The following is a 27,662-nucleotide window of genomic DNA, read 5'->3' as shown; positions in this document are numbered from 1 at the left end:
TGCAATTAAAAAAAAGAATTTACAGCATCGTAGCGATTCACCTGCTTTAGATACTTGAATGTATGTCTGTGTATTGTTTGAATCGAATGGTTTGTTAATGAACTTGCCTTGAAAATAGGATATATATGCCTTCAATGTTCTGCGGCTGCCTTGATTCCATCAACCTCAAATGATTGGAAAACTTTTTCCATTGCATCAACTTTCTATACCTTCTCGGTATTTTGTTGAACTTTTCAATCTGTGAATTCATTGATTGATTGAGTAGCTCAACTCAATTTGTGTTTCAAGTTCAAATGGGTCAGAACAAGCAAGTTCACAAAGACTCATTCTATTCATCACAACAAAGAAAAACAAGTTAGCAAAGGAGGTTGAAAGAGAGTTTCTCCCAGGATTTGAAAAGGACAGAGATAGAATTGTTGATAAAGAAATCCGAGACTGGACTCGCTCCGTTTGCAGTCTGAAAGACGATGTGTGACAAAGGACAATTTTTTGGGGGAGCTGCTTCCTTGAGAGATAGAGCCTCCACAAGACTGAGAAGGTGGAGATGTCTTCGCCACCTCTGCCTTCTAAATTGTGGTAATTGACTAAATACATCATACATACAATTTGTGTGTGTATCTTTGATCATTTTCATTCACCTAAGACTCGGTGGTCCGCGTTTATTGATGTATGTGCAAGAATTTACCCCGCGATGTGCGATATTGCTTACCCTATTGTTTCATTGTGAGGAATGTTTAGGTTTTTTTTCCAGGTGTTTTTCTTTCGAGAAGCTCAATTGAATGCAAATGGTAGCTTAGCTATTTCTCCTGAAAGAAAATATTGTATGAAAGTAAAAGCTTGCATACAAAGAACATTTTAAGCAGGACTTCGACCCAACTCTCAGTAGCAAACTCACTAATCTCAAGCTTTCTATCCTCTGTAAGATTGCAGTCATCCGGTATCATTAACTTTTGGAAAAGAAGTAGAAGTAGGAATCATCACAAGTACTCATGGAGATACAACCAAAGGGGTAAGTCAAGTCGATATATCACAAGAAAGGCCATTCGATCTAACTTCTCTCAAAAAGAACGGACCATGAGGACCTCTCTCCAGGAGAGGACAATAGAGACGAGTCTGATCAAACTGATGAACATGAATCACAACCCCCCATACCGCCTAGGGAGTTGAAAGTTCCGAAGTTCTTGACTGAAAGAGCGCCTGTGGAAACACGTCCCGACCCAAAAACTTCTTTCAGAGGCCACGAACAGCCGCCGGCAAATGAACGCCTTGAACAAATCAAGACGTTTCTTGCCGACGAAGATGCAAACCGATGCTTAGACTTCAAAGACAAGCTTAATCAAATACAAGAGTATCTTACTCACATTGAGAAGCACCGAGTCCCATGCGACAAGAGCCTCTTCAAAGATGCAAAAGTAATGACAGATGTTCAAGCAGACTGGCATGATCGCATGGAGAAATCAGCTCTCGGTGATCCTTTATGTGTAGACACTCCTCAAATCCAACCCTATAGCACGAGACTTATGTCGAATGAAGTGACTCTTGCTATTCGCGAAACGAAAGAAATCAATGGTACACAGACTCAAATTCGTGAAGATCGGCCTCCTTTCACAGTTAAGCGTACTAAAGATCACGCGGTATTTCTCAGGGCTATCAAAGAAGATGCGAAGAAAACTCTGACGGATCTTACGGAAGAGGAAGAGAATCGAAATCTTTTCAAAATTGAGAATCACGCATATGTTGATGCAAATAAAAACCCGGCATTAATTCCTCTTTGGACAGATCCTATCCGCGGTATATCAGATACTGGGAAGACCCAAAGTAGCGCTGATCCTTGGTATGGTAGCGGCCAGGTTCTAGGGGTTACTCCAGAAGGGCAAAGTGAACTTGAGCCAAAGCACAACCCTCTACCACCTGTAGTCAAAGGATACTTGGAAGCGGTACGATACTATTTGAATGAGTACAGGGAGAATGTCATTTCCATTGGACGTGGAGATCTACGTCATGCCAAACAGTGGAGTGTAGCGGCCTTGAAAGGCTTTTTGCGATTATTTCCAACCCCAGAGGCCAAAAAGCTTGAGCGTAACGCTAATATTTATTCAACTGGGCAAAGGAAAGGCGATATGACAGATGAAGAATACAGAGCTGTTAAAGATGACTGGAAGAAGTACAATGATTTACAAGATCAGCTGTTGGAACATCTCTCTGCTAAGACTACCCCTCAAATACAGTTGTTCTTTGACGAGCCAGACATGGTCAACAAAGATACGTACGACCCTACGAAGATCAACATCACACGGGAATATGGGGAACGAATGCGGGAGGTCAATGCAATGCAGAAAGAGCTTCATGAGCTTATGCGAGAATGTCGTGACAGCAAAGGTCCGCAAACTTGCAATTGGTGGATACTAGGGAGAATGGCTGAGATACTTGCACCTGTCGAACCTGATATCTTTGGTGAAGTGGGAGAACATTGGGCTCAATTTAAAACGAGACACGTTCCTTTGCTTTGGGATAAAGCATTCGATCTACCATCTAAGAGAAATTGGCTCGCCTCTCGTAGTGCGGGAGACAGAGCCGTGATTGATCCTTATATCAAGAAACTACGGGATCTCTGGACGACTATTTTCGAGAACGAACCAGAACTTCAACGTGCAGAAGCCGATATTGAGGGTGGCGCACCATGGATTGTATTGTTACCATTGCAAAAGGGAGCTCTAAGGACTGACCCAACAAGACATAAGATGTCGTCCGACTTCTTGCAACCATATATCTTCTACGTACCTTGGACTACTCCCAAACCTGAGCTTTCTCCGGAGTTGGAAAAGCAATTGGAAAGAATTCATCGACTTCTAAAAGCAAAAAGCGACCAAGGTGGTGTACTGAATCATGTCGGAATGGCAGCACTTCGACAAAATCTAGCGCCTTTCTTTTATCCTCGACTTCGTCGAATGTATGACCAAACACTCAGTGAAAACAAAAAGGTTCGAGATAAGGCACTCAAGGCATTTGCTGATATTCTGGATCCTTGGCTAGCGGGATTCGAAGGAGTTGGAATCGAGATAAGGAGTTATAAGCCGGAGGATGAGCAAGCTCTCCTGACACCAACCATACCAGCAACTCTCGTCGATGCACCTGATGCTGGAAAAGCTCCCGTATTGAGACAGCGCGATCCATCCGTTCTATATCAGACCCATAGGAGATTGGACCCAGATACTTTAAACACACTCAACGCACAACTGAACAAGGACATTCCTGACGATGGTGACGTCGTACAAGGTAGTGGTGGAGGATGGGACCAAGATAAGAAGAAAACCTATGCGAGTCTGCTAGGTTCTCCGGCTTTGCAAAAGATAGAAGCAGAATTAGACAAGATTGAGGATGAAATTCATGGCCTGAGAGCTGATGCATCTTCCATTTTTCTCGCCGGTTTGCAAAAAGAATGGGGCCTCATCAAGAAGAGGCTTGATGAGGAAGAGAGACGGACTGTGATCGGGGTCAAAGCTGCAGCCAATTCTAAATTGACGGACAAAACCATCAAAGTATTACAAAGTGTAGATTTTGTCGACACAGATGTTGATACCGACAATCTTCCTGGTGTCTTTTACCTCGCCACTGAACCACCTTCACCGGTATCCATTCATCCTAAGAAGGTTGATACTCTTTCTCTTGTACCCGACCTCGATACTGGTATCCATCGCAATCGAGAACAAAATTGGCAACAGTTTATCCTAGGCTATCCGCAAACAGCTTCCAGCTATGACACGGGCGCATTAAACTTTCAGTCCAAGGCCGAAAGAAGGGGTATTCAACGAGCGGCTATTGAAATAGCTTTGAATTTTTTAGCTTCCAATTATGAACAACGCCGCCCGGATGATCTCTTCCGTCGCGTTGTAATTCCTTCGCCATGGCAGAAACCTCTGCCAGAAGTTCCAATATCAATAGAACTTGAACCGACCAAGCGACCCGTAGAATTGGACACAAAGTACTACACCAAACTCATGGTTGAGTACATTAGATGGAAAGATGACGACTGGTATGATGCTCGTGAGAAAATCATTAAGACTACCCCGGGTTATGTTCCACCACCGGCTAATTTTAATGGCCCCTTTACAATTCCATCCATGTTCGAATACCAAGACGCTGCTGCGAAATATTTGGGAAATTTGACTCCGACTTGGGATGCTTTGTTACATGCAGCCAAGACCTACCCGAGGCCATTTCTGACAGCAGTTCTTGCACGTATTGAGAGAGGTGTAATATTTGAGCCTGGTCGAGAATTCGATCCGCTTAACGAAGTAGCAGATGGTATTGAGGTAAAATTGGTACCACAAGAACTCGGTGTCCTCCGGGAACTAACCGAACCATCTTGGAACTGTCATTGGCTGCCATATCCTCCGGTCGCAGATGACAAAGAAGATATGCCTAGACAGATTCTCGATGAGTTTGAAAGAGATATTGAAGCACTGCCAGAAGCTGAGAAACCTCCGTACTGGGTATCAGAGAGGGGCCCGAGTGAACCACCGATAGGCACTTATCCTTTGGCCCAGAGAGATATTCGTACAATCAACAAGTATGATCCCCGTGTCAAGAGTACCGATTTTGTGCCCATGTTACAACTTCTCCAGCATATAAATGATCGTAGGACTAGACATAATTTGCCTCATTTCGACAGGGTCACAGCTAGAAGACACTTTACGACAATGCATGAATACCATCACATACAGTATGTCTCATGCCATTTAATTTGATATCAAAAAAGCTAATTTGTTTAGTTTTGAAACAGGTCTGCAACCTGAACTTGAACTTGACTTCGAGCTTGATCGTGTGGCAAGAGTTGCACTCACAGGTCATCCCGAAATGAAGTATATCGACGATCGACGTCGAGCATTTGCCGGCTATGGAATTCACTGGGATGAAGCAACCAACACCTTCAGCGTTCAATATAATGCGGCTGGATTCACGGGACCTCCGATCATCCAGCCTAACCTCTACAGCTTTGTCGAAAAGGCGGCTTTCAAGTTCGGTAGAGCAATCGCTATGTATACGGAAGAACTCACAATGGACAAAATGCACTACACGCGAGAACTCAGCCTTCAAGTTGTTCACCAGAGTTACTCAGACACTATGAAACGCTTAGAAGGCAAAGAGCTATACCCTGGGGAACCCAACGTACCTCCAGCGAACCCCAACCCAAACAATATAACTCTAATTCGTATCGCGTCTGATCTCTATAAGGTCGCCCCTGACATCTTCACCGACCATGGTCTTAACGTCGAAACACTTCTCGACTCCTCTGTCCCGTATTCCACCCGTTTGCAATACTCTGCCCTAGTGATTCAAACCCAAGTCATCGAAGAACTAAATAATAACTGGGAATCTCGTTTCCCCATCAAAGAAAATGTTTGGGGATTTGCCCGTGATAGATTGGTTAACCCTGTGCGCACTGTAGTCGCGGGTCGCACTTTTACAGAATATTATAAACCGCGTCAGTATTTCAGCATGCGAAGATGGCCACCATGTGAACAGAGTCCTGCGAGTCAACAAGTCATCAAGGTTAGTGGGCCGGTGGTACAGGCAAAGGTTGTCAAGGAACCGGCAGTCAGAAAGTCGAATGAGGAGAAGAAGATGGAATCGTTGAGGAAAAAGCAGGAGCCGGTGCATGTTGGGGGCGGGCCACCTAATTTCCCATTCGGAGAGACGCCTTATCAACAGGCTTATCAGAGTTGGAGGATCACGGAGGATTTAAAAGATGGTAAGTTTCCATTAATTTTTGTCTCGTCTCGCATTTCCCTTGGTGAATTTAATGTCGTCCGGGGAATCAATGGTACTAACATTTATATCACACAGTTCCCGAGTTCAAACCTAAGCCTAAGCCAAAGAGCCTCCTCGATAAAGTTCTCCCCACTATTCCCCAGTCACCGATAGACCATTTTGCACTCCCCAGAATCCCCCCTTCCTTTCGTCCCAGAAGTATGCCTGTCGAAATTTTGCGCCAGAAGACCATTGCCGCCGCCCAATCTATGGCCGGCTTACCTAACCTCACCGAATACTACAGAGAAGACAACGAAGCAAGGGCAATAAATGATTACCGTCGATGGCAGAAAGAAAATGAAAGGATCAAAATGATTGAAGAACTGGCCAAGGGAAAGAGTTGGCAGAGTATGACAAGGGATGAGAGGGAGAAGTATGAAGGTGAATTGGCGGTTATGGAGATGGAGGAGCAGCGGGCGCTGCAAAATGCAGGGGGGTGGAATATTGGAGGTGGAGTGAGAGAGAGGAAGGGGAAGCGTGGTTCTGATGGGGCCCTGGTATCGAGGACCAGCCGTGGCGGGAAGAAAAGGAATCGAAGCGGGAGTGCTGGTGGAAAAGGGGGTAGAAAAAAGAGAGGCAGTAGACCATCGCCGATTCAAACTGACGACACGTTAATGTCGGGAGCGTTGTGAGTCTCATGCACGTCAAGTCTTGGGAGATCTGAAGAAATAAATTGTTGAATAGGATATTTGGCTACATGTTAAATAATTGTTCTGTTTATCTGGCGTATGTCCGCATGTACTTGAGATGAGTTCTATGTATTGAAAATTAAGGACTGAAATAGTACATGGTTGGTATAAACTTTCAAAATATAATTTCCAGTAATCAAATGCAGTAATGATTACACCAATTTGAACATGTATAGATGGCCAGGCTGTGAATAGTGTACTCACAATAAATAAGTCATGAGCTGCAGTTGCATGGTCATTCAATTGCATACCATAGAAAAGCTGACGCAATTACATGTTGGTTGTATAATTCGCTTATGTATAAGGGGGTTACATAGTAGGCGAGTTACAGTCGTCTAACTGATCATGGACAAGTCTCGAGTTGTAAGTTTCAAGCAAGCCAATGGTCTACTCGACTAACAACTTATCGGACTAATCAATAGCTTCCGTTAATCTTATAGTTAGAATTAACCTTATTTTTTGAATCGATCACAATTGTTCATTCATTGCCCATATTCAAATGCAAATGGCCACTCCCACATCTAGGAGGAAATCCCATTTTGTGGCGCTACGTAATGACTGAAGCCCACAATTGAAGTGTGGAATTTGTGGCGCAATCTCCTGCAACACCCCGCCATTCGTCCAGACATAGAAGTGATCGACAATTATATCCTGCTTTGAGATTTTGATGCGTAATTACGTCAGAAGAGATTGGAGAGCTTAAGTTTATACACAATTCTCTACGACTTTCAATCAACTAGTATTTTACACTATTTTCTATTAGACTTGAATATTACCATGGGGTTATTCCGAACTAAAGACAAAACTCGCCTTGAACTACCTTCAGCGACACTCCCAATTCCTCCGGACGATGAAAATAGGCTCTCGAACAATCGCAATAATGATTCTTTTAGAAGTAGCAATATCTCGAGCGCAGATACCCGAGTGAATCAAGCTCAAAATCAAAATCCTGGAACCACAACGACAACGACAACCACCACCACCACAAGTAAGTATCTAAGACTAGATCTATTCGGCGACTGAACAGAAATCTGACATGGAGAAGCAACCACAACAGTCCGTAATGATGGTTCAACTCAGACTTACACTCACCCATATGACCCCTCAATCGACCCTTCTCCTGCATCAACAACAACCTACCCTTCAAATGAGCCACCTGTTCCACCAATTGGAACTCCTCAGCCTACTCAAACACCAGTACCTTCAGAAGCAGAACAGTCCCTGCGAAGAACAAGTACTGGTGGGGGTCGTGTAATTCCCGAACGTTCACCACTTCGAAACTCCAATCCCGTTCCCCCTCTCGTGATAGACCATACCATGGATCCGAATGCCCCCAGTCCCTTGAACGTCACCGGCACCAACACCAGCACCACAAATGCTCAAATGAATTCACAGGCCAACCATGATCTTCACGATCAGAACCTAACATCAAACCCAAATACAATCAATCCACCAAGAATGTCAATCAATGAACCACAAACGCCAAATAGTCCTACAAAACCTAACGTTAATTTCTCTCGTCCAGGAGGCAAACGAGAGAATATTGTGAATGCTGCGAGAGGTATCCATGGAGCCGGAGAAGCACTCAGGGGAAGTGTAAACTCTGCGATCGCAGGAGGACTCCGAGATCAAAAGGACCTCGAACAGAACCGCGCAATCAAAGAGCAGGGAATGAGAGAGTTCACGAATAGTGGGTTTAGAGAGAAGGCTGGAAATAGGTTGAGGAGGAGAAGCGGAGGGATTGCAAATGGGAATCAGGCTGGGGTTGTGGGAGGGAGAATTTGAGGAAATCGTGTGGTTGATGAGTTAGACTGTGGATACAATGTTGTTGTAATGTGAATGGTAAGTTTGTATCTATGAATTGGCGTTAAGGCTGCTCTAGGCTACAGGGTTTAGGTGCGTGTGAGGATGTGCATTGTACAAAATGATATCCATTGTTTTAGTGCACTTGTAAAAACGAAAAATGTCTGAATGTATCAATCAATATTGAGACTCTGTGGAAATGCTTGCCGAATGATACTAAATTTTTGGAGAACATTCCACACCTATTTCTAGTATCAAGATATAGATTAATAGATTTACTTGCATTATTGCGGTTATTCTCAAGAGCTATTTACACATCGCAGATTTTTATTCATTAAAATCAGTTTACAATTCATTTCACGTGTTCAAAGCGGTATTTTCGAGGGAAATTGTACATTCATATTACTTACCAAGACTAGATGTTGTCTTGCATGATCAAAGCACTTGCATTTTTTCGGGGGGTTTTTTTTATATATAGAATTTATTCTTATTTAGTCGTAATCAAAAGGAAAGGGGAGAGAAGGAAAACTTGACTTACTTATGAACTTCCGTCTTTCTTCGGAACTCTAACCCCCCGTTCCCACTCTCCCATCTTCGCAGCCCAACCATCCGCCTTCGCTTTGAGCATCTCTTTCTTCTGTTGCCACTTCTCTTCCTCGGTGCCCGCGAAAATCTTATCCAAGTCTCCAGGCCCCATTCCCATGGCCTTTGCGCAAGGTGGACAGGGATAGGATTGATAGAGGGGCTCGTAAAGGACTTGAGGACAGGCGACTCGAGCTGTGAACGTGAATTCCTGAGAAGTGGTTTGGGGCTGCTGTGGTTGAGAGGATCGGAGAGTTAGTCGCCGAGCCAATTTTCCCAAATTCTGTCCCATGCCTTTGAACGCGGAGCTGGCTGAGCGTTGAAGCTTTGCACTGGCATTTGAGATTGCGGAGCTGGAAGTGGAGGGTCGGCTGTCCTGTTTCCGTACGCAGAGGTCTGAGTGATGGGTGAAGGTGGTGACTGTGTGGCCACAGTGATTGTGGAAAGTTTGGGTTGCTTGGCAGCTGGGAGTGGTGACTTCTTGTGCTGGCATGTTGAGATTAGTCTTTTGGGTTAGTTTTTGGTGATTAGTGTTATTAGATCTAGGATCTTTTGGTTTTTATGGAAGTAAAGACAGAATGGCAGGACCGAGAGCTATTTATCGTCATGAAGAGGAGTTGTTTCGAACAAGAGGTTTGGAATAGTGGCATTGTTCGTGGAAGTGAGAACAGGTATTTGGCTCTGATGAGACAAAAACTATCACAGAACAACGACGAATGTGTGTTGTACTGTTCTAATAAGCGATTCGAATCTAGGCCTGCTCTGTTTCTTCGCCATCGATTTTCTGTCTTTGATTTGAAAATTGAAGGGTGAAGAGATCAATATGATTTGACGACACACAAACATGGGCGGAATTTGGAATTTGAAGATTATGAGACGATGGCACTTTGTGAAGGACCAATTCGAGGGCATTACTTCTGAAGGTCTGATATTCACGAAAACACCTGGAAAAATCTAGAAAGTCTGGACCAGTGTAGACCAACTTAAGTCAAAAAGAAGCATCATACATTCTATAATTCGAACGACCTACTGGACAGATTACCCACGTGAGGGAGCGGATGCCAGACCAAATGCCTTACACATCATTATCGGACGAACAAATGTCAACGCAACACAACATGACTCTGATACCATAAAATATTACATCACATAGCTTTCAACCCTTTGCTCGGCCAGCTTTTCAATACCATGATCTATCTCAAAAACATACTGAAAAAAAAAAGCCCGCAGAAAACTACAATTATATAATCACTAAATTACTCACACTTTTATTATGTGTATCGTGTTCAAAATGAAAACTTGAATTTATTATCGTTCCCACTTGGGAATTTCTCATTCCAATCGAAAACAAATGACTTTAGAAAAAATAATTAAGAAATATCTATCTATCTATCTATATTCTAGGAAATGACTCAAGGGAATGGACTGAAGAAGTGTGTAAAAGAAATGACTCAAAGAGATCGATATAAGGAGTGACTTTAAGAAAGACGAAGAATTCTATACTACCACAAAAGAAAACAACAGTAGAACCACTGCCCTGACTTACCTCTTCCAAATTCTAATCCTCAACCACCATAACAACTCTCCACCCCTCAGGGACATCGACTCTCAATTTCTCCCCCTTTCTCGGCTCCGGAACTCTAACTTCCTTTCTCGTATAGTCGTACCCGTATTCTGGATCTCTGTAGCTAGGTCTCGAGCGAGATTCATATATTCCGGGTTCTTCATATCTGGAGCTTTTGTGGGGTTCGTGCTTGGAACGAAATTGATATTTTTCGTCTGGACCATTTTGTCTCTGTCTAAGACGATCCTTAAGACGTTCTTCTTCTTCTTCCTCCTCTCTTCGCAATCTGATATAATCTAATTCTTCTTCATGCTGTCTTCTCAGCCTCTCCTTTTTGAGTTCTTGTCTTGCTCGAAGATCCTCTCTGACTCTTTCTCGGTCTTCTCGTTCTTCTTCCATCTTCCTTAATATCTCTGCACGTGTGCGACTAGAAGATGAGTATGAGGACGAAGAAGATTTGTGGGAAGATTCGGGTTGATATCTTGGTCGTGTGGGAGGAGGAGATGGTGATCGAGCTCTGGGGTTGTAGTATTGATTTCGGGATGGATGAGGAACATGAGGTCTGCGATATTCTCCTCTACCTCTACGATACTCTTTTCTCTCAGGGGAAGGAGCTCTGCGGCTACGGCGAGATTGTTGAGGCTCATCATCCCTGGCAGCTCGAGCCGCTCGCTCGGCTCGCTTTCGGGCACGATATTCTTCTGTCGGATCTGGCTGAGGAACTGTTGGTCTGCGATATTCTTCTCTTCCATAAGACTTACAGCTCGATTGCCTATAAACAGGCTCAGGAGATGGAGATCTCGCACGAGATCTCTCTTCATGTCTGTAATCATAATATGGTCCCTGATGAGCTTCATACTCCTCAACCTCAGATCCAGATCCAGATTCAGAGTCAGATTCTAAAGCAAGAGCAGCTAGCTTGTAGAAAGTTTTGGGACTAATTCTCTCGTCTTCGATCGATGGAGGTGGTTTTTCGCCATTGTCGGTATTGTATACCGGAGCTTTGGCTTTATGTGACATGATGTCTCACTTTTGCTTGCTAGTATCTGTAGATAGACGTAGAATGATCAAATGCTGGGATTGGTTCGCGAGCTGGTTGCTGTGATATGTGTATTGGGAGATAGTGAAAGATGTAGAAAAATCAAATAGGGGGATTGAAAAGCTTAAATACATGACTGTCGTGAGTTGTTTCAGTGTTATCAACCAACAATAAGACCCGAGACAAAGAATCGCTATTGATGTTGGTCCAAAATAGAATTGTGGGATCAGAAGAATAAAGGAAGCGGAGTGAGAGAGACAAAGAAAAACACCGATGAGTTAGTCGTCGGCAATTATCCAAATGCTCAACTGATTCACCAAGCAAGCATCTTCATCTCATACTGGGAATTATCTCAGATCACACGAAGGTTTAAAGTATACTACTGAACCTCTTATTGAAATTTGTTGTATTAGACTAGATTATCGGGTATCATTATGTATTAAAAGTGTTCTTTCCAATTCTACCGACAAAAGAAACTTTTTTCCGAGTCCATCCATCCTATTCATCCATAGCTCTTTTGTTTCCAAACCCATTGCTCCACTTGCGAAACCCAGCATATCATACAAGATAGAATATTCCCACACTGCTCCGTTGTTAATGTGAAGTTCTTCATCGATTCACAAATTCTTCTTTGCATTGAATAGGACTGTAACACCATTTACAGCCAAAATAGCCACCTCACAGCTCCCACCGCACCTCTTCCAATCCCCATAACAGCCCTGCACAATACAACCATAAACCAAACATACCACATTACTCCCACCAACGCCCATTCCACCAGCACCCACCCTCCTCTTCTCACCCATCTAAATCTTCTCCTCCTTCTCCGGATCATCTTATCCATGCTAGCCATCAACTTGTTCACTTCTAATATCTGGCTCGTGACCAGGTCTTTGGAGACCTCGTCTGCTTCATCCGCTGCCTTTCTTGCCATTGGAGTTAAATTATCCACTAGACGACTATGTAGAGCCCCCATTTCGTTCAGAAGCGTTTGAATGGTATGCATGGAGAAGTTTTCTTGAGATTTTTGCCATAATTGTGTTGAAAGTTGGATGTCATCCCTAATGATGTTTGCTGCTAATATATGCTGTTGTGATCTTGGGACCGGAGGAAGAGGCTTATTAGTGAGTGAAACTATACCTTTGTAGCATTTCTCCTGCGCAGTTCGAAAGTCTACAGGTTCCGCGGCTTGACGTGTGAGGTACATTGACTTGACGCCAGACGAGTAGAGACGCGTTTTAACGTATGCAATGTCTCGTCTCGTCATGGGACCACGATGAGTTGATACCCCGCTATCAGAGTGGCTCCAACGACGATTTATATCAAGTGAGGGGCGTCTATTGTCATTCACTGTGATGTGTGACAAGCCAGTTACTGGTATTGTATCGACTCTATGGCCAGGATATCCGAGTATGGCATTCAATCGAGCGTCCGCGTTACGAACACCTCGAGCATAGCTCCCTTTGTGAGTTGATTTATCAGAGACATCAGAATCATGTCGGTTTCCTCCTTCTGGAGATGATGCTGGTGAAACGCCGTCTATTTCGATTCTTGGAGGAGGTTCAAGTTTTGAACTGGAGGAGTTTTCAACATCCGAAGGCTCTGCTTCAATGACTGCTTCTGCTTTGCGACTTTGTGTGGACCTTCCGCGATTTTCCAAAGGCGACTTGAATGAAGGCATGTCATTGAGATAAGTTGGAATCGACTTATCATGTGGCACTTCCACATCTACTGGCCTCGAGTCATGCCTATCCAGAAATGGTGTCTTTTCGTTATCGCGCACCGGCGTGCGGAAATCTTCTATGTCGGATTCATCGGTTGAAGCAGTAGAATTGTTCCAATCCTTTTTCCATAAAAACTCGCTAACTCTGGCAACAGGTCCACGAGAGCCCTTGAACAATCCTCGGATACCTGATGGTGGTTCGTCACCTTTGCCCCTCCGTAGGCTTGTCTGTTTCTTCAAAGACTTTGCACTTTCATCTGTGTCTCTTGACGTGAGTTTCTTCGTGGGGCTCAGGGACCGGTTACGGCCATTGAGAGTTTCAGAAACTTGATCTCTAGGATCAAGTCTCGAGTCTATGGAACCAATAGAGTCTATCGATACACGAGATCTCTCTGGTTCGTATTCAACACTGCGGTCTCTGCTGTGCTCACGGAACGGATTAATCTTGGACCTGACTCGTGATAGGGCCCGTTTTCTGTTTGGCGACGACCGGCGACTACGAGGTGATGAGAGGTCTAGTCCAATACTAGGAACAAAATTAGATAACTTTGAGGCACGTATTTGTGGGGAATTGGGAGCAGTAGTGTCAAGGCCATCCAAAGAGTTTCGAGGACTAAAGCCCGGTACTTCGAGGCTTGGTCGTCCTGATGGGGTAGATATGAAAGGATGTTTTTTCTTGATAGGAGAATCTTTATTGACACCCTTCAGATCCGTCCTTTTTTGATGCAAACTTATACTCGAGTCCGATTTCTCCCCACTGTTGAGGACAGGGAGAGTTGGTGTTTCAATGGCTGGAACGGAAACTTGTTTATCCAGCTTGTTGGGTGTCATCCAATTGGAATCATCAGATTCCTTGGCAAGCATTTCCAACATCTGTTTTTCGAGAATGTCTTTACCGTGATCTTCTTGACTGTCGTTCGTCCCACTACGTCTCCGTTTCGAAAACCTTTTTATATGTTCACTGTCGGAGGAATCGGAACTAGATCTACTCTTAGATCGTAGAAAGCGGGAACGTTCGCGGCTTACACTGTGGCTACCATGTTGCGCATGAGTTGCATCATGTAGTTTGTGCCGAACCTTGGAGGCTTTACTTTCCAGATGCTTATCTGAATCAACCTTAGAAGATCTGAACTCTGGAAGCTTAGTATCGATTCGAAGGTCAACAGCCGAGTTCAATTTCTTGTGATGAGAGCGATCCGGTGATTTAAGCATGTCAAAGTCGTCGGGTTTGCGTGGGATGGATTGCCTAGGCTCAGGATTTCGAGGAAATATTGGTCTCCCATTTCGATCTTCAATCAGCGTCTTATTGTCACCCTGTTCCATCCAGAAGATGTCTGCAAGCATATCTGCAGGACTAGTAGCCCAGTCAATTCTGGGTCTTGCCAATTTAAGTGCGCTTTGATTCTTACTCCCCGCAGATTGAGGTGATGTATGGGGCGAATGGCCTTCTTCTATAGCTTTTGAGAATGGCGGTAGTGCTACATGATTTCCGTTGACAAAATTGTCACTTAGAGCAGCTTTTGAAACTTCATCAACCCACCATGAGACCTTGTGGACATTTCCAAATTCTTGTGCTTCTCCATCAATGGAAATCCGAGCTCGAGCACGCACTTTTCTATTCCTGATATACTGCAAAGGATTATATTGCCTGCCGAATATGCGATGAGGTTGTTCGGACGTAGAGCCTGGACTGCTGTGCTGATTCTTCTCCTCAGATCCGGCCTTCAATGGAGGGACATATTGTAACAATCGACGGTATTGGGCCATGAGCTCAATTGCCTTTTTAGCCTTTTCTGCTCTTGCCAATGTAGATGAAGAGAATTGGTATTGGTATGCAGTTTCGGATGCATCTAGCGTTATTGGTAAAGGGCCAATTTTAATTCCAGATGAGAGGCGTGGAGAACTTGTAAGTGCCCTATCAGTTCTGTCAGGCTTCGGTGAGATATTTCTGGACACTCTCCTTTGCTGCTGCAAATGGTGACGTAGACTGCCTCCTGCCATCTCATCTCTAAAGCCTACAGCATTCGAGGGTAATGGTGTAGAAGCATTACGTCTCGATGCGATTCTTCTACTTTCACTAAGATTCAGGGCCAGGTTGACGATTTGGGCAGAATCAACATCAAGCCCGCTTGTAACAGGCTTTTCAGACGCATTTGTACCTCGCCCATGATCACTGTGCGGCGTCGTATTTTCATCAACTATATCTTCCTCTTCTATGTCCTGGGCTGTGGGAGCGCTCGCCACATTGGAAGCCAGGGGACTTCCTACTGTAGTACCATTACGCGATTGTCTCTTGCTCTGTTTTTTATCCGCTGATTTACCTTTCACATCGTGAAAAAATCCCCGATTGCGAGGTTGTTGTTCTGCCGTGGCCGTAGATAAGCTCTCTGCATTGCGATAGAATAGAGAATTTGATAATAGAAATCCTCCACTACTTCGACTCTTGTTGTGGGCCCTATGGTTGCTTCTCCCGTCCCTTTTACTTTTGTCCTCTGTGCCTCCATCCAATCCACCCTGTTGTTCACTACCTTCTTCGTTCAAGGTAATTGTCGCAAAGCTATTTCGATTACTGACTGCCGTACTAGATTCGCCCGTCTCGCTGCTGTCATTACTGTATCGTTGGGTTGAACTCGAATATGTGCTTGAAGTCGTTCGGCGTTCGATCGGTGAAGTGCTAGAACTATTTCTTGTCGTGGCGTCGAGGGGAGGATAAGATGTCATGTTTTTCTCCCGGCCTAGCTATCTGTTTATGCAGCAGCATCCAAGTTATGAGAATAATTGCTATCGCATGTTGAAAAATGAAAAGTAGAAGACGTTGCCCGATAGCTGTGTTATTTGGAAGTTGTACTTTCCGTTTAGCAATCAGCAGATTAAGCTTTCACATGCCGGGAGAGATGATGATCCACAGCCATAGTGTATACATTCGGTAGTTCTGACGCGAATTTGCTTTTTACTGTTTCTGAGACCCGACCATGCCAAAAAGGCATAAAGAGACCCTGTATTTAAATCTTTCAGGCCCTGGGTACCTATCACATGATCAGTCATCAAAAAGCATATAGAATAATTTAAGTTTCACAAAGTCACAAAGCAAGTCACAAAATATCATAACAAGCCACACAGATTTGTGTTTAACATTCATGATGATAAAAGAAAGATTGGCTAGTCTAATATTCACAGGTATAACCACAGTAATAAATCCCCAAATGCAGGTTGAAACTCCTTGTCCAAGCCATGAACGCCATACTTTTCTCAGCTACGTTGACCACCATTATTCTCTTACTCTCTTGGAGCTGCTTTTCCAGACTTCTCTATCTTTCTTCTCTTGGCTCTTAGTGCCTCTGCCTCTGCGTCTTTCTTTTTATTACTGTAAACCATCTTCTCTAGAATCTTCCTCTTCTTTCTGCTCATCATCATCTTAGATCTCTCCAACTCCTCGTCTTCTTCTTTTGCCTTCTTGGCAGCCTTCTTCTTGGCATCGGTCTTAGCTTTAACTCTTGGGTCAACTTCCTTTTCTTGTAAGGCCACACCAGATAACTCAGCCTCAAGTTCTCGTTGACGTCGCAGAGCAGTGGTCTCTTCTTCATCTTCGCTGTTTTCGGCTTCAGAGAATCCACCAAAAGACTCATCGGCCTTATCAGGAGTCTCATCTGATTCATCATCAGATCCAGCAACATCCATACCCTCAGCAGTCTCATCGACATCCATGGCCGTAACCAAATCCTGTTTCTGAACAGCTGCCTCTTCGTCGGAGACATCTGCCTCATCTTCGCTACCGCTATCCATTTCGAGTTCCTCGTCCTCCCTTTCTTGGTCTTCAAGTGGGGCAGATGGATCATACTGACCACGTACTTTCTTGACAAAGGGACTCAAATGTGGAGGCAATTGTGCACCGGGTGCATATAGATCTGGTCTCTTGAGCTCCTCATCGTTGATACAATCCCAAATCCATTGTGGTTGAATATAAATGCGACCAGGGACTCGAGCTCCGGGCTTCAAACGCTGTGCTGTTTGGTTGTCTTCCTTGGCTTCCTCGTCTTCTTCAGGTTGGACCTGTACGGGTGGGCGATCAACCACTTGGTGGGTAATCGATGGGTCTGATTCATTATGAGTGAAAGCACCTTCTCCAAGGACTGCGTCCCAACCAATACGCTTGCAGCCAAATGCCCGAAGAATGAACTCGAGAGGCTGGCGAGGAGTCTCCCTTGATAAAAAGAAAGTAAACTTTGAGAACAAAGTCGATGGATCTGTGGCAGAATAAGAAGGTTGCATAAGTATATCACCACCTGGTGCAGCTGGCTCGAATTTATCAATGGTCTCAGTTGCTTGTTCTTCATCATCGCCATCGGGTGAAGTTTTGGCTGTCTCCTCGACCTCCTTCTCTGGTGCATTGAGTTGAAGCATCAGTTTGTCAATCTCTGCTTGGAGTTTAGGATCGGGCTTTGAAGCATCGCCATTGGTGATCTGCTTTGGTTGTTCAATAGCACCAATACCATTCCCTTCCAACGAGAATGCCCCTAAACCTGCATCTTGATCATCTCTAGCCGCGTCGAATTTTGGTGGATATACCAATCCAACAGAAGTGTAGAGACGGAAATTGACGAATCCTAGCAAAGTCTGGTAGAACTCGACGAAGGTACCCATAATTCGGAAATCTACATCACCAGTGACTCTTTGGTTGAATCTGTAAGGTACTAACCACAAAATATCTTGTCCTTGTATCGTTGCCTGGTAATAAATTCCTTTGATAGACAAGAATGACTTGCGCAAGCTGTTTGAGACGATTAAATAATGTTCGAACTCCAAGCATAACTTCTCGCACCTCGCAATCATCTTTGCAGGAACAGTCGAGGTCGAGGGTAAATTTGCAAATAAGAAAAGCATTGACAAGCAATCGTCAAGATCTCGTAGCGCATCGATGAATGTGGGATATCTTTCTCGGATGATGTGATCCAAATTGTATTTAGTCTTTCCAGTCTTCTCCGGTCTTGATGCATTGCGTTCAAGTCTCGCAGCGTCGCTTGCATCTCCTCGTCCTAAAGCTTTCGAGATTTTCTTCTCTAAAGCTTTCTGCTCACGGAAAGCATCGACAATCTTCTCGTGCAAGAGCCATTGAATATCTTTTGTGTAGTAAAAGGTGGTAGAATGTGTCGAGGATTTCGATGCCTTTTTCTTATTTCTTGGTTCTCGAGGATAAATTCCTTTCCAGATACATAGCTTACGGAAGTCAGGTAGACTGTTTCAATCAACAAATTAGTACTATTATTAAACACATAAGTAGAAGTGAAGCAACGATGCGACTGGAGGAATTGGGGAAAGGACTTTTTCAGATACTACTATGTATATGAATATGTACTTACGAAATTTGTAATTTTCTGACTGCCTGAGTTCTGGTAATGAAGTTCTTGGCTTGGCCAGAAGTTCCCTTCTTCTTAATTCTTCCCATTGTTGCTGTTGCGATTGAGATCGAGATGAGAATGGAGATAGTATCGTGGGGGGGTTTCTCAGTCGTGCTGATAAAAAAGTTCCCAGAGAACTTTTTTTTTATTTCTCCAAAGCTTCTCAATCCGCTGATTAACAGAAGAACTCTTTGCTTATTGGTTGAACCGTCTCACCGCCTTACACGGACCACTTGACCCTAGAACAACAGAACATCAAAACAAATCTATTGGTTGAGAATGAATTGAAGTACATAAGATGGTTACTGCTTTGAGTGAGTAAGGGAGCAGGTAAATAAGATGAGAAAGGGAATCGATTTCATGATTGAGCTTCATTCTTTTGCTCAATAACTTAATATTAACTCATGACCATCATGAGTATCGATAGGAGGAAGGCAGTTCTCTTTGGTGCAGCAGCAGCTGTTCGACTGTTACTATTTGCATCTTTCCCGGGCCTCCCAGACTTGTTGACGGCGAGAGTCGAGATCTCTACACCAGTAACAAGCTTCAAGAGATGTATATATTCCCATACATAGACATGAGTATTGACACGGCGACTAACTTCTTATAGTACAAGAGGGCCTCTTTCTTTATAATCACAATGTCTCCCCATACGATGGTGGCGTCTATCATCAGGCACCGTTATTCCTCCCTCTCTTCTCTCTCCTCCCGAGCTCTTCGATCTATCCCGCGTTCACATACCTACTGTACACATTGGTCGACCTTGCCAGCGCAAATGCTTTAATCAATATAGCAGAGTCTGGGGAGGCAGGGAATTCAAGGCTCTTCACATCTCCTAGAAAGGATAAACGGTGGACCAGCTTCGCAATTGCTGCTGCCTTTCTTTTCAACCCATTCGCCATTGCAACATGCATTGGCCGTCCAACAAGCATATTCACAACTTATGCTATATTGTATGCCATTTCAAAAGCATTAGTTGGTGCATCTTATACCTCGATGTTCGCCATAGCATTCGCAGCGTACCTGTCTATGTATCCCATACTTCTTTTCCCTCCTCTGGTCCTGCTATGCTATGATCGTCAACGTCCTAGTAAGCGTCAGGAGTCTTTGCCATTGTTCGTTGGTACTAATGCCATAGCTGTCTGTGGTTACTTATACTCCCTTCTACACATGTCGTACATAATCACAGGGTCTTGGGAATTCCTATCATCAACTTATGGTGTCCAACTTCTTCTTCCAGACCTCACGCCCAATGTTGGACTGTGGTGGTATTTCTTCATTGAAATGTTTGACTCTTTTAGGTCATTCTTTCTCGGTGTATTCTGGCTACACCTTTCATCATATGTCGGGGGCCTTACCATTCGCGTACGACGCCAGCCTCTTTTTGTGCTCACAATACTCCTTGGAATCTTTGCGATTTTCAAACCATATCCGTCAATATCAGATACCTCTCTATTCTTAGGAATGCTGCCAGTCTACAGCCACCTTTTCCCGTTATTGCGATATTCTTTCCTGGCCTCTTCTACTGTTCTATATGCAACATTATTGGGACCTGCCTTTTACTATCTATGGATTTATGCCGGAAGTGGAAATGCCAATTTCTTCTATGCAATTACGCTCGTGTGGAGCCTTGGCTGGAGTGTCCTAGTGGTTGCAGATTTACTTTATGCAGTTCTCAGGGACGAATGGGAAGTTGAACGACCGGAATTGAAGGGTAAAGAGGTCAGGCAAATATAAAAAAGTATGATATAAAGTAACCAGATCAGATCAGATCTCCATTATCGGCAGTTCTTTGGTACAATGCGTCATGTCGTGATTCTTATGAACTTATGTCCAATAGAGCTCCGATTTTACTACGCCATTACAAACTTCCACAATGTTTCCACGACGATGAAGGCTAAGAAATTTAAAGTCTGCCGAAGGTCTCAAACTATAAGCTATGATACACGGCCTCTATTATGTGCCTGAAATGATGATGTATGTGGAAAAACATCTCCCGATATAGTCAACCCAAAGCAATCTTCATCCTTACATTATTCTACGAGCGACATTTCTGATTTTCCGACCTGAACCTCAGTCACATTTTCCCCCACTCTTTTTCCTCCCTGCGCTCTCTCTTCTCCCGGTCATTTTGCTTCTTTTCCTGGGCCTTCCGACGTTTTTCTTTTGCCTTCATTTCTATCTCTCTCTCCTTTGCTTTCCTTCGCGCATTGCTGTTTTTTCTCCGTTCCTCGTCATAGTGCACATCCAATTTGGCCCTCATCTTCGCATCTTCGGCCTTCGCTCTTGCGGCACCATTTGCTATGCTCTTGCGTCTTAGTTCCTCTCGTGCTTTCCTCTCCTCCCTTTTCGATTTACTTTCCAATCTCATTCGTGATTTGATCTCAATCCCAAAGGCGCGTATGGCATTGTAGATACGCTGCTTTATTGACACCTCTGGCGCATTAGCATTGGCGTTGATGTCAGAATCGGAGGGTGCCGGTGAATCAGGAGAAACGCTGTCAGTGCCGGAGTGCAAGTCCAGGGGTGCTAGTAAATCAGGAGCAACGCTGTCAATGCCGGTGTCGAGATCGAAGTTGAAGGGTGCCAGTGAATCAGGAGCGACGCTGTCGATGTCAGAGTAGAAGCGCGCGGGAGAAGCAAGAGTCCGACGTGTCGAATGGTTTTTACCTTCAGTATTAAAAGGATCCGGGTTAGTCCATTTGAACGAGGGTTCGGAAGACTAAAGAGAGGTCAGTGACAAGACAATGCCCGAAAGAAACTACGGAGATACCTTAGTTGATTGGGGCGGACATTCTTTGGGAGGTGGTGAAAGTTTGGGTCGTTGAGTTTGGGTCTGAGAGGGGTTCGCTGCGATGACTTGACGTCGATTCTGATTCGAGAGAGATTGAGAATTTGAATTTGTAGGCAGTTGTGGGTTACCGTTCTGAGGAAGTCGATGGATCCGATTGGGGGTGTTCATGGTCGCGGCAAGAATCTTAACATCCTTCAGCGCCGAGTATATTTCGAATGATCAGTGGAGGTCTACAAATTGTGGTAGAGGTTTTATGATGCAGATGAAAAATCTCTGATATACCATGATATACTGAGGATATAGGTCTAGACTCCACTATACCCAGTTCGGTACTTGAGTATGAAACTACGAGGTTACTAAAGCTTAGTGGACGATCTTTTGAAGAATACCAAGAGCAAAAATTGTTCTGCTGGTGAGTTTTAAACACAAATTCTATTATTTAGCTCTTGGATCCAACGAATGTGACTGGACAAACTATACTGAATCAAGATTGAGAGATTCAAAGTTTGTACCTGCATATGTGTACATATATCGTAGTACTAGAAAATTGGCAATATTGGAATATCAGAATGATGATATGATATTTAGGAGCCAACAAATCATTTAGAAACCTCTGTGCAGCCCTTATGATGTTTGAATTTCTTTGAGAGAGAGTTGAACATTTGATGTAATTCTGACCTGTCGACTGTGGTTGTGGAAAGTGTTGTGAAATCAAATACGGTAAGCGGTAAGCACCTTTTTTGCCTAACGCCGAATCAACTTTCTTTCGTACATTTTCCAAGCCTTCAGAAGATCCTCGAAACAATCTTCATCGCATACATTTTCGCAATGTCGTCGCCAACAAACTCGACATTCACGAATTTTTCTCCATCACGCGAAAATCGCTGGAATGGACCACCTTCAACATGGCAGCAAATCACAGAAGAAGAACGTGGTTTGGCGGCCTCGCTGGATGAGCTTCGGAACAGAGATTTGAGTCTCCATTTATATAATGCTTTCGCGTTGAAAAAGCGAGCCAAAAATTCCAATGCTGATGGAACTGTTCATGGTGAAGATGAGGATCAAGATGATTCAAATGGATTTGCACCGCCTAAAAAATGGACTGCATGGCCAATTGAAGCAACGGAGGTCCCAAGGGAAGGCGAGCAGATAGGCCCGGATGATCTTGATGAAGTGTTTACTCTGAGAAGGAAGGAGGCTACAAATCTGAGTAGGGATCTAGAAGATGAATTGATCGGGGTCACACTAAAGTATTCAAGAGAGAGATTTCTGCAACGGGAAACCGCCGAAGACCACGAAAGACAAGTCGAAAATAGTGTTGCAGAGGAAATGAATATTGATGAACCGCAACAAGAGCAGTCAGAAGATCCTGAGATTGAAGATGATGGTATTAGAAAATCATCGGAGCCACCTCTATCCACAACTATTCTCCGACCCGAGATATCAGCTGATGACGAGCGTTCCCGAGAATTATTGCGCCCGTCAATCAGACATACCCTTTCAAGGCTGAATGATGTCTTGATGGCTTTGCATCATGCACGCAAAACCTGCAGACAATATGCCGCTCAAGCTGAGTTCGATACGGATGTGGAGTGTTCACGTGCAACTAGCATAGCAGGTGATGCTACAGATAGAGATTCGCCTGTCAAAAAGCCAGTGGGTCGGCCACGCAAACTTCAGTCAATTGATCCTGCAGCCGTTCCTCTTTTCGCACCAAATGAAAATGGCCTTGACGACCCCAAACTTTGGCGAGTGAAGAAAACTCACCGAGGACGGCCGAAGAAGGTTTACGAAAGGTTAGAAGGCGAGAGCCAGCATGAGTATCTCACTCGGATTGCCAGAATCCAGAAGAAACCCCTACCAATTTTTGCCCCACCAATCGAGCTAAGTACACCTAAACGTGAAAAAACGCCCACCTCGGTGTCTCCTCACAAATCACCTAGAAAGCTTTCAGAGAAGAAACGCAAGCAGATGCTAGGTCTCAGGGATTGGAGCGAGGTACTGGGATCTGCTGCATTAGTTGGATTCTCGCCGAATGTCATTGCTAGGGCAACGCAAAGATGTGCGGATCTTTTTGGAGGGAATATGATAATGAGGACTATGGTTGAGGGACCTGTGGTCGGAGGAAAGGACGATAAAGTGACAGAATATCACCCAGGAATGATTCCCGATCTCAATGAATCTGAAGAATCTGGAGCGTCTTTCGATGAAGATGATAACGAATCGTCAGATTCAGCTTCCGATACGGAAAACGCGGATAGTGAAGGTCATCCTCCCACAAAGCGAAATGCTTCTCGTATTGACAGCGATGAAGAGATGGATGGAGCGGTACATACTGATAGGTTTCTCAAACCACTCACCGGGAAGAGAGGATGGCGGGGTACCGATAAGGAGAAGAGAAAACGAAGCAAATCGGGGGTGGATATGGGAGATCGGAAACAAGAATCTGATGAGGAGGAGAGTGAAGCGTCGGGTTCAGACTCGGAATCGGACCTGGAAGTGCAGGAAGAGGTCGAGGGCGGAGGTTCTGATAGTGTCAATTGAGATAGTTTTGGGGGGGTGTTGGTTGATTTCCACGTTTTTCATATCTAAGTTCTGAAAGGGCCATCGTAGATTCCCGAAAAAAGAAATCCCGTGCGTATTTGTCTCCCTGATTGTACAAAATGGAACAACATGATGTTGAGTGTCTTGACTGAAGTCGGCACTGTTATCCGATGTCACCCGCTGAGAGGACACTTCGTTTGACATTGCACCGGATGATGGGGTCTGAACTTTTCGGCATTCACATTGAATTATTTCGCAAATTATAAGGCTTTTTTCAAAAGATGTCATCATAAATGTACCACTGCGCTCACATGCACAGATACAATATTGTAGAGCTCATTAAACATAATATTTCAAGCCCCCTCTTTCCAAAGTATATCATATAATAGAACAGAAGAGCCAATAATAATATCCCAAATTCCCGCTAAGTAACACAGCAAACATAAAGCAAACACAGAGGTATCTTCGCAAATAAACAAATCATTCACTCGTCTGAGTGATAACAGTCGTCTTATATCCACTCGCCCAATCAATCTTATCCCCACTTCTACTTCCTGTCTCACTACTTTCTCCAATCGATCGACTGCTCTCTCCTGTCTGGTACCCTGAACTCAGAACACTGACTTCTATTGAATCATCCGACTCTTCAGCTTTCCATGCCGCCTGTAGTCGTTCTCTTTCTAGATCATCCTTCCGCACGATTTTCTTATCTGCATATACGTATGTTCGAACGCCATAAGGGTCGTCTAGACCCAACATCGCAGCGAATTGTTTTGAAAACTCGTCATCAGAATCGGCAAGGGAATCCTGGGAGACTTTGCCAGCGGTGGCCGACTTATCAGAGTAGATACTGAATGCTTTCTTTTGACGAGCACTGAAGAGAGGTCGAAGCGTCGCAAAGGATGCGGCAGTTAAGGCGATGGCGGGTTCAATGATGGACCATTTAACTAGATTGATTCCTTCCCAAGTGTAGTCGGTGGTTTGGCTGAGTTTGTTGATGTAGTATATGCGGACTATTGTTGCTGTGCTTGCACTGTAGGGATGTTAACAAATCGTTGTGTTTGAGACGCACGTTGGCGAAACTTACAAGAAACCGAGAGATAGAATTAGAACAACTGATAGCTTTGTGCGCGGATTCATCTTCATCTTCCAGACAAATGTAATTGGTAGAATACCATAAGCCCAGTCCGTTAGAGCACTCATGGCGGCATGTGCATAGGTAACGTTAGCTCGAGTTGATGTGCTCAAACAAGATCCGCTGCCGTCGTCGAACATATTCCAGAAATAAGATATCGGTTGACATTGCAACAGTACGAAGATAAAGTAGGCCATGCTGACTAGAACTGCAATAGCCATGACACTATATATAATCCAAAATTGATATCGTTTGTTGGCAAGTCGTAAAAAATAGACCCCGATGGAAACCTTCGTAATAGCCATCGTGATGACATAGAGAAGCTCACTTGCGAATATATACTGAGAATGGTGAGCTTGATATCCAATTGTATTCTTCAAATATACACACCTTAGCAAGCATATCGAGATAATTTGAATTGATATTGTATATATGAGCACCGAGTCCAAATGCGAGTGACCGTAATAAAAGTCCACACAAAGCAGTGTGTATAGTCTAAGGTCCATAATATCAATATTGAGTCTCAATATATCAAAGTGACATACGTACTATAGAAGCAACAGTCAACCAGTCCTCAGGTCCAAAGAATTTTTGAATTCCAATCCTGACATAACATCGAAGTATACCAGCAATCCACGGTAGGGCTAGAGCGGCACAGGCAACACCCGTCACCTGGGCTCCTCGATTAACACCGAGAACATTGTCATCACGAGAGACGAGGTCGACCATTGCAATTGACACCATGGTATATCGAGGAAGTGTTACTCATGCGGAGAGAAGGAAAAAGCAATCATTGATCATCAACAGAAGCGCGGGAATGAGGTTAAGAAATTGGCTTTCCGGATACTAAAATCTGCAAGCCACTGGTATATAGATGAAAACAGAGAGTCCAGGCAGGTGGACATGGATTAGGACGCTTCGTAATAGTTCCCTGCATCGACAATTTCAGGGCAAGAGCGAGTCTAGCGCCTGCGAAAGAGGTCTAAAATGGGTCTTTCTTTAAGCCACGATAACCTCTTGAATCGGATCTACGATGCACCTACGAGATACGATTTTACGAGCGACTCGGTGGATAGTTTTTCACGCTAGATTTTTGAATGGAGTGCCCGGTTGTGACAAATTTTCAAATTTGCGGAGGATCTGCATTCGGTTAATGGGAGAGGGTCAAAACTCGAATGTTGGTATGTCAATTTCGACACGACTGGAATTCACGAATGCTGAACGAATGCTGAACGAATGCAACTGTTTTTTGCTTTCATATAAAGAACTACGAGGAGATTGGCTGACCGACTGTAAAGTACAAGTGCGTCTCGTTCTAATATATATTACGACTTTGTAAACTACCTCATGAGGTTTTTTTAAAATTACTTTTCGGCAAGCTCGTAAGGTTAAATGAGTTATTTTCGGTGGTCGGTTAAACCGCCATTTTTATTCAGACTAATTACACCCTATACATACATTCTTTTATGCGCCTAGGAATATATCTACTCAGTATGACCTTGTCGTTCGTCTTCAATTCGTGGCTACCAATGAAATTCAAGCTCTCGGAGATATAGATAAGTTAGTTAGATCGGACTGCGATAGGACTATCGACTACCATAGCACCATTTAGTTCGTCCGAACACTCTGATCCCCAATAGACTAACAGCCTGCGATCCAGAAGGGTTCGGATTCTTGAACAAAGCTGAATTTCAATAGCGGTCGGCTGACACGATGGGGAAATATAACCGACTTTTTGGCTGAGGTATCTTTTGGTTGATTACTAGGATTTGTATTGGACAATGCGGATTTTAACGGAAGTGAACAAGGTTAACGTCCCTATATGATATTACAGGAAGATCAAGACGTTGAATAACGTGCTAGAAGACTTTAACCCGAATACTTCAGTTCATATTCATCAATTCTACACGTGCAAGTCAATGGATAATCAAGGCACAGCTTCAATGTGATGAGACATCGCAGTCCCTATTATCTCGTTTAATTCGTTTAATCCTTTCCCATCGCTCGAACTGAACTGGTGATCAGAGCTTGCTGTCAGTGCAGCGTTGAGTCTACATGTCAATGCCATCAGGTATACCATCAAATCAATCTCAATATAGTAGTGTATTCTGATTCTCCGTGGCTGCGTATTTGATGAAAGGTTAGTCTGGGGGCATGAGAACTATGTTATAAGCTCTACATGACATTTTGGTTGATCGACAAATGTTTTTACGTGTCGTCTTTGGAGGGGGTTGGAGCGGTATCTCACGAGATGTGGGAGGCAATGTTGACTTTTCTGTCGAATTTGGTTGCTCGCAATGGAAAGAAGCGTCTTCATGTGTCTGATTGAACTTCCCATTTCTGATAACCCAGAGGAATTTTGGTCCAATTTTGATTGAAAAGGCTGATTCGCTCACAGTAGCCCTGCATACGACCAGGGACCATATGTAGATGGAAACCATGTTTGTGTTGATGAATGGCTTTAGAAAACATCGGAGGAATCCCTAAAGAGAACAGCGAAGAAGGCTCCTGGACATCTGAATGAATATAGAGTTCAGATTGATTATTAGATACAAGACGAATAAGTGAGCTCCTCTTATAAT

General features: G+C 44.0%; 10 protein-coding genes across 10 annotated transcripts; 4 read left to right on the top strand and 6 right to left on the bottom strand.

The window, feature by feature from the left end:
• Positions 1-989: 989 nt before the first annotated feature.
• Positions 990-6,443, top strand: EAF01_000105 (uncharacterized protein; the record flags this gene model as incomplete). Its single annotated transcript, XM_038908355.1, has 4 exons — positions 990-1,009; positions 1,067-4,723; positions 4,773-5,752; positions 5,848-6,443. The coding sequence occupies 4 exons, from the start codon at positions 990-992 to the stop codon at positions 6,441-6,443; spliced, it is 5,253 nt and encodes a 1,750-aa protein (XP_038775261.1).
• Positions 6,444-7,277: 834 nt separating this feature from the next.
• Positions 7,278-8,285, top strand: EAF01_000104 (uncharacterized protein; the record flags this gene model as incomplete). The annotated part of the gene is made up of 2 exons (XM_038908354.1): positions 7,278-7,488; positions 7,546-8,285. The coding sequence occupies 2 exons, from the start codon at positions 7,278-7,280 to the stop codon at positions 8,283-8,285; spliced, it is 951 nt and encodes a 316-aa protein (XP_038775260.1).
• Positions 8,286-8,841: 556 nt separating this feature from the next.
• EAF01_000103 (uncharacterized protein) lies at positions 8,842-9,378 on the bottom strand (the record flags this gene model as incomplete). The annotated part of the gene is made up of 1 exon (XM_038908353.1): positions 8,842-9,378. The coding sequence occupies one exon, from the start codon at positions 9,376-9,378 to the stop codon at positions 8,842-8,844; it is 537 nt and encodes a 178-aa protein (XP_038775259.1).
• Positions 9,379-10,443: 1,065 nt separating this feature from the next.
• Positions 10,444-11,469, bottom strand: EAF01_000102 (uncharacterized protein; the record flags this gene model as incomplete). Its single annotated transcript, XM_038908352.1, has 1 exon — positions 10,444-11,469. The coding sequence occupies one exon, from the start codon at positions 11,467-11,469 to the stop codon at positions 10,444-10,446; it is 1,026 nt and encodes a 341-aa protein (XP_038775258.1).
• A 677-nt stretch (positions 11,470-12,146) lies between these two features.
• On the bottom strand, positions 12,147-15,932 carry EAF01_000101 (uncharacterized protein; the record flags this gene model as incomplete). Its single annotated transcript, XM_038908351.1, has 1 exon — positions 12,147-15,932. One exon carries the CDS (start codon positions 15,930-15,932, stop codon positions 12,147-12,149), a length of 3,786 nt encoding a protein of 1,261 aa, XP_038775257.1.
• A 388-nt stretch (positions 15,933-16,320) lies between these two features.
• Positions 16,321-18,654, bottom strand: EAF01_000100 (uncharacterized protein; the record flags this gene model as incomplete). The annotated part of the gene is made up of 2 exons (XM_038908350.1): positions 16,321-18,444; positions 18,569-18,654. 2 exons carry the CDS (start codon positions 18,652-18,654, stop codon positions 16,488-16,490), a joined length of 2,043 nt encoding a protein of 680 aa, XP_038775256.1. The 3' UTR covers positions 16,321-16,487.
• A 224-nt stretch (positions 18,655-18,878) lies between these two features.
• On the top strand, positions 18,879-20,405 carry EAF01_000099 (uncharacterized protein). Its single transcript, XM_038908349.1, has 2 exons — positions 18,879-19,162; positions 19,218-20,405. Exons 1-2 carry the CDS (start codon positions 19,012-19,014, stop codon positions 20,342-20,344), a joined length of 1,278 nt encoding a protein of 425 aa, XP_038775255.1. The 5' UTR covers positions 18,879-19,011; the 3' UTR covers positions 20,345-20,405.
• A 279-nt stretch (positions 20,406-20,684) lies between these two features.
• Positions 20,685-21,569, bottom strand: EAF01_000098 (uncharacterized protein; the record flags this gene model as incomplete). Its single annotated transcript, XM_038908348.1, has 2 exons — positions 20,685-21,329; positions 21,381-21,569. 2 exons carry the CDS (start codon positions 21,567-21,569, stop codon positions 20,685-20,687), a joined length of 834 nt encoding a protein of 277 aa, XP_038775254.1.
• A 660-nt stretch (positions 21,570-22,229) lies between these two features.
• On the top strand, positions 22,230-23,945 carry EAF01_000097 (uncharacterized protein; the record flags this gene model as incomplete). Its single annotated transcript, XM_038908347.1, has 1 exon — positions 22,230-23,945. The coding sequence occupies one exon, from the start codon at positions 22,230-22,232 to the stop codon at positions 23,943-23,945; it is 1,716 nt and encodes a 571-aa protein (XP_038775253.1).
• A 480-nt stretch (positions 23,946-24,425) lies between these two features.
• EAF01_000096 (uncharacterized protein) lies at positions 24,426-25,809 on the bottom strand (the record flags this gene model as incomplete). The annotated part of the gene is made up of 4 exons (XM_038908346.1): positions 24,426-24,978; positions 25,033-25,421; positions 25,471-25,575; positions 25,630-25,809. The coding sequence occupies 4 exons, from the start codon at positions 25,807-25,809 to the stop codon at positions 24,426-24,428; spliced, it is 1,227 nt and encodes a 408-aa protein (XP_038775252.1).
• Positions 25,810-27,662: the final 1,853 nt, after the last annotated feature.

This window comes from Botrytis porri (genome assembly GCF_014898465.1).
Source record: "Botrytis porri strain MUCL 3234 chromosome Unknown BPOR_001, whole genome shotgun sequence".
NCBI classification, from domain to species: domain Eukaryota; kingdom Fungi; phylum Ascomycota; class Leotiomycetes; order Helotiales; family Sclerotiniaceae; genus Botrytis; species Botrytis porri.
Note: the sequence above shows the minus strand (reverse complement) of the source record. Positions and strands in the feature narration are given on the sequence as shown.

Excerpts from the sequence above, each read along its gene's own strand:
- EAF01_000099 (XM_038908349.1), top strand. The coding sequence starts at position 19,012 with ATGACCATCATGAGTATCGATAGGAGGAAGGCAGTTCTCTTTGGTGCA. Across the intron at positions 19,163-19,217 it reads AGTAACAAGCTTCAAGAGAT|TACAAGAGGGCCTCTTTCTT; the intron begins GTATATATTCCC and ends AACTTCTTATAG.